The 6,000-nt window shown below is 43.6% G+C and overlaps 1 protein-coding gene across 1 annotated transcript in view; it reads left to right on the top strand.

Annotated features, from left to right (window-relative positions):
• Window positions 1-6,000, top strand: part of LOC109938171 (p21 protein (Cdc42/Rac)-activated kinase 4) — a 61,863-nt gene that overhangs the window by 34,482 nt on the left and 21,381 nt on the right. The window contains exon 2 of the mRNA XM_048618153.1: window positions 3,811-4,578. Within this exon, the coding sequence (XP_048474110.1) occupies window positions 3,958-4,578 (621 nt within the window). The 5' untranslated portion in view covers window positions 3,811-3,957. The remainder of the gene's footprint in view (window positions 1-3,810; window positions 4,579-6,000) is intronic.

Genomic DNA, 6,000 nt, shown 5'->3' with positions numbered 1-6,000 from the left:
AATTAACACCAGCCCAGCATACTGTATGAAATGCCAGAACTCAGATGATGTAACCACCAGGAAAAGGCAGATTGGATGGGGCTCTCTTGTCTAAGAAGGAAAAGGCTGAAGAGTGTCTGATTGGCCTGTTATAAATTATGAAGGGTTTTGATTGGGTTGATAGCAGGGAAGATGTTTCTCCTTATGGAGGAAGCCAGAGCCCAGGAGCCATTAATGGATAGTCACTGATCAATCCACTCGGCAATTCAGGAGGAACTTTATTTTCTCTATCCTATGGGAGAGAGAAAATAGAATGTCGGGCTTGCTGCTGGAAACCAAGTACATGTGCCAAAAATAAACGGGTTACGTCAGTGTTGGATGAAATAAGGTGGCAGGAAGCTCATGTAGAACATAATCACCAGCCTGGTGTATTGGGCAGCCTGGCCTGTTTCTATACAGTTACTGGTGGATGAATGTATCTTGGGGGAGTGTCAGAAGGCCTGATCTGAAGTGGGGGGAAGTGGATATATGAATGGCTCAACAACATATCACTGAAGATTAACCTGAAGTGAACTGAGATTGTAAATGAGTATATAACATTTTATTTCCCTCCTCTGCTGTCCCCTATTTACCGCTTGCTCTTCCCCCTCTCCTTCACTATAGGCATCTCCTCCATTTTCCTTCTCCTGTTGCCAAGAGACAAGGCATTGTCCCCATGGCCCTACCTGCAACACAACCAGCCTTAAGTTCCCTTTGCTCTCCAATGTTTTAAAGTGCAAATCAAAGAAACAGTGGTCTAGGTCGAGTTCATAAGAATAATTGATTTAGTTTGTTATTGTCACGTGATAAAACAAACAGGGGTAGGGCTTATACAATTAACGGTAGAGCCTTGGATAGTGTTGTAGAACAGAGAGACCTAGGGGTGCAGGTACATAATTCTTCAAAGTTTGCATTACATATCGACAGGGTTGTTATAAAGGCACTTAGCACGCTTCTCTTCATTGCTCAGTCCTTTGAGTATAGGAATTGGGACGTTATGTTGAGGTTGTACAGGACATTTGGTGAGGTGTCTTCTGGAATACTGTGTCCTGTTCTGGCCTCCCAGTTATAGGAAGGATAGTATTAAGCTGGAGGGGGTTTAGAAGAGATTTGTTTGAATGTTGCCAGGTATGGAAGGTTTGAGTTATAAAGAAAGGCTGGAACTTCTTCCACTGGAGCGTAGGAGGTTGAGAGGTGATCTTGTAGAAGTTCATAAAATTGAAGGGTATAGATAGGGTTAATGGTAGTTGCCTTTTCCCTAGGATAGTGGATTTCAAGACTAGGACCACAATTTTTAAGGTGAAAGGAGAGATTTTAAAAAAGATGAGGGGCAAACTTTTTACAGAGAGGGTGGTTCGCATGGGAATGGACTTCCTGAGGAAGTAGTGAATGTGGGCATTGTTAGAACATTTAAAAGACATTTTGATAGGCACATGAGTTGGAAAGGTTTGGAGGGATATGGGCCAGGAGCATGCAGGTGTGGGATTATGTTCGGCATGGTCTGGTTGGACTGTAGAGTCATAGAACACGGAAACAGACTGTGTACCAAGAAAGAGTGAAAAGTTTTGTGTGCAGTGCAGGCAGCTCATTCCATACAAAGTGCATTAGGTTTATAGAGCAGAGCGAAGAACACAATGTTACGGTTGCAGAAGGATCATGACTCCGAAAGCTTGTATCTTCAAATAAACCTGTTGGACTATAACCTGGTGATGTGTGATTTTTGTCCTTGTCCACCCTGTCCAACACCGGCACCCCTACAACATTAAATTTAAAATTTGAGAGGTCAGTTCAGAAGTACAATGACAGCGGGGAAGAGGCTGTTCTTGAATTTATTTGTACGTGTATACAAACTTTAATATTTTCTGCCCGATGGAATAGCGTATGACCAGGGTGGGATGGGTCTTTTATTATATTAGTTGCCTTCCCGAGGCAATGGGAAGTATAGATGGAGTCAGTGGATGGAAGGCTGGTTTGCGTGATGGACTGGGCTGTGTCCATGACACTCTGTAGTTTCTTGTGGTCTTGGAAAGAGCAGTTGCCAAACCACGTAGTGATGCATCCGAATAGGATGTTGGGATTGCAATCCGGGATTCAGCAAGAAAAGCACTGGGTGGGATCCGTTCACCTGACACCCTGTTTCTATATTACGTTCTATTGATTCTGCTAAATGTTTCAATTCATTTCTGCTGGCGGTTATTTTAAATGCATTTGGGCTTTTTTTTTTTAAAGCTTCCATTGAATGGATTCGAAGTGCGAACTGTGGATTTTAAATGGTTCAGCCTAAGGAGCACTGTATACAACAGCATGCTAGCTCCTTTATTATTGACATCTTTGCTGGAACAGCCCAATGGTTTGTTGCAGGGTTCCAAAGTTGGTGTTTGATATTTTTCTGTATCTGTTCCATTTTTCTAGGGGTTATGTGCTCAGATTGCACAGAAGCTATTCAGGGGCAAATTGAAACTCCATTTCCTACCCAGAGGTGCAAAACAACATGCTGACTTAGTTACAGTCATAGAGTCATACAGCATGGAAACAGTTGTTCCCGCAGCCATGAGAGCTTCAGTGAGTGAGTTTAAGGAGGAATTTGGCCCTAACATCAGAATATTGTTCTGCTATTCAAATGCTTAGACCTGAAAAGGCCAATAGTGTCTCAATTTAGCACCTCATCCAATTTCCTCTTGAACATAACACTTCCAACAATGCAACCTTTCTTCAATATTTAAAAGCAGAAAGTGTTGGAGAAACTGCAGTCTGGTAGCACCTATGGAGAGAGGAACAGAGTTAATATTTTGGGTCTGATATGACACCTGCTCTGCACTGTATTTTGCTTTTATTTCCCCATACATCACTGCGTTGTCAGATTATCTACTTGTATCTGTCGGGTGAGCCTTAAATCCATGACCTCCTAATCCTGAGATAGGAATTTCACCCAATGAGCTGTGGACATTTAGAGCTTTATTACATCATGTTGAGGTTGTATAGAACGTTGTGCAGTTCTGGTCGCCCTTTTATAGGACGTATATTATTAAACTGAAGAGGGTTCAGAAAAGATTTATCAGGATGTTGCTGTGAATGGGAGGGTTTGAGATACAAAAATAAACTGGCACTTTTTTGACTGGAGCATAGGAGGTTGAGGGATGACCTTACAGAAGTTTATAAAATCATGAGGGGCATAGATAAGGTAAATGAAAAGAATCTTTTTCCTAGAGTGAGGGGGCATATTTTTAAGGTGTTGGGAGAAAAATTTAAAAAGGACATGAGGGGCAGAGTGGTTCGTGTGTGGAATGAACTGCCACAGGAAGTGGTGGATGCAGGCACAGTTACAACATTCAAAAGACATTTGGATCAATTAATGAATAGAAAATGTTTAGAGAGAATATGGGCCAAGCGCAGGCAGGTGGGACTAATTTAGTTTGGAAACTTGAATAGAAGTTGCTGGAAAAGGTTAGCAGTTCTGGCAGCATCTGTGAAGAGAAATCAGAATTGGTGTTTTGGGCCTCAGAGGAAGGGTTACCGGGCTCGAAACGTTAATTCTGATTTCTCTCCACTGATGCTGCAGACCTGCTGAGCTTTTCCAACAATTTCTGTTTTTGTTTCCGATTTACAGCACCTGTAGTTTTCTCGCTTTTTTTTTTAAAGTTTGGGAACATGGTTGGCATGGACTGGTTGGACCAACGGGTCCGTTTCCATGCTGTGTGACTGTAATTCTTACCTCCGTAAATAGTTCCTCACTGAATATTTCTCTCTGGCCTCTCTGATTTAGAGTCGACTCATTCTTTTCTATTGTTTCAGGCCATTGTCCGAGGAAGCAAAATTGGAATTGATGGCTCTCTGAATTGGCTTTTGGATGAATTTGAGAATGTTTCCGTAACGCGTTCCAACTCCCTGCGGCGAGGAAGTCCACCATCTCTACTCTGTCAAGAACCCACACAAGATGGAATGCACAAGAATGGAGTGCACGAGACCCCACCCAAGGGCACCTACCCCGCTGAACTAGACAGGCATCATGAACACAAGGGGCGAAGTGAGAGGGGCAAGCCAGGATCCCGGGATGAGCGCGACCAAGGCAGGGACGATAGGCAAAAGAACCGGAATGCAGAGCGGGCAGACAGCCGGGCTCACCCACAGCAGCCCAGGGGGCAGGAGCCAAGCAGGACTGGGGGGAGCAGGCCCAACCATCATAACAGCAGGGAGGCCCGCCCTGATCACCACAAGCATCCTGACAGCAAGAGCAAACCACACGACAAGGCAGATGGCAGGAGAGACCAACCGGGCGATCGGGAAGGAAACCATGTCGGTTTCAGCGAGCCTACAAACTCTCAGGAACGCACGTCGAAGCGAGAGAAAAACGAAAGCTCCGACAAGAGGCCGAAATCTAAGTACACAGGCAAGAACAGCCCGCAGTCTCCAAGGGACAAGCGACCCCTTTCTGGCCCAAACATCCGTCCGTCAAATGCTCCTGGTGGAGATGGAGCGATGAAGACTGTGCACCAGACAGGAAGACCTTTCAACACTTACCCAATGGCTGAGACAGGAGCAGGCAGAGGCACCAGCAGTCAGGTCTGTAACCCACGTGCTCCTCTCTTTGCTAAAGCTCTGGTGAGCAATTAGTCAAAGTAAGTAGGCAGAAATGTACACACTTTGGACCAAGCGAGCTTGGTCAGAGTTAATTCCAAATTGGGGAGAAACGACAAATTGTGTACTGTGTACCAAAATCACAGGTACAAAAACAATAATTTAAATGGCTAATGCAATGTTGACCTTTGGCTGAAGGAGATTATAATATGCAAATGGTTGGAATTTCTGTGATAATTGCATAAAGCTCTGTTTAGGACCCATTTAGAGCACCCAGTTCTGACTGGATGCTGTTTGTTTCAAGGGAATGTGGCGCAGTTTCAGTATTTTTGATTCTAAGACTGACAAAAGGGTTCCAGTTCAAGGAGAGGTTGCATGTCAATGAGTTTGAATTCCCTGAACTACAGAAGATTAAGGGATCATCTAATTGTTTAAACTGATTAAAGGATTTGATAGGGTAGATGGAGAGAAACTATTTCCTCTGTTGACTGAATGCAGAAGATGTTGCGTAATCTTAAAATTTGAGATGGGGATGATGTCAGGAAGCAGTATTTCACAAAGGATTGTGGAGATCCCTCCCCTAAAAAGCTGCTGAGGCTAGGGGCTAGTTGAAAATTTCAAAACTCAGAGATTGATTAGTTTTTGCTAAGTAAGCATTTTACAACTCAACTGGAGCCCAAGGTGGCTTGATGGTTTAAGATACAGTTTAAGATCAGCCATGATCTTATTGAACCAGTTGAAGGGCCAAATAGCTTCCTCCTATTCCTTTGAGTACAATTGTAAGGGGAGGCCTCCCAGACAGGTGTGTAGTTTACAAAACTGCATGTAACTTTTCACTTATGTTTTTGAATCTGCTATGATCTCTAGAAAATGCCATGTTGTTTATAATAACGTGGGCACTGTCTTTGGGAATGCTACAATTATTTTGCTGTTTACTTTTCTTAATTGTATCCGGTCTCCATGCATGGCATAAGGCATCTGGTTTTCATGATTAGCCGTGAACAGTAACACAAGTCTGTTTGATAATGTACTTTTCAGTATTCAGCCTAGCATCCACACTGGTGCTGCTGTGGGAACTCTTGGAATAAGTGCATCTTGCTCATTTGTGATTACCTAATTGCAGAACTTCTATAACAGAGAAGTTAACTGTCTTCAATTCTCTTTCTTCCCATGTGCAACTATTGAGCTATAGTAAGACCTGCATTTTTATCTTAAAGGGTGGGGGTTTACATTTTGATCATTGTAGCCTGCCTCTGCCAAGTCCAGAACTTGTAGGGTGATGTTTTGTTTAAATCGTGTGGCAGGCACCCTTTTTGTGTTTCCCAGTGCTGACCCTGCAGCACCTGCCAATATCATGTGGGATCCGGCCTTGAGAGCAGCATGGGGAGCGTTAACAGCCTCCGATCT

This window comes from Rhincodon typus, chromosome 39 (genome assembly GCF_021869965.1).
Source record: "Rhincodon typus isolate 14 chromosome 39, sRhiTyp1.1, whole genome shotgun sequence".
Taxonomy (NCBI): domain Eukaryota; kingdom Metazoa; phylum Chordata; class Chondrichthyes; order Orectolobiformes; family Rhincodontidae; genus Rhincodon; species Rhincodon typus.
The sequence above is the reverse complement of the archived record's forward strand: the minus strand, read 5'-3'. Positions and strand labels throughout refer to the sequence as shown.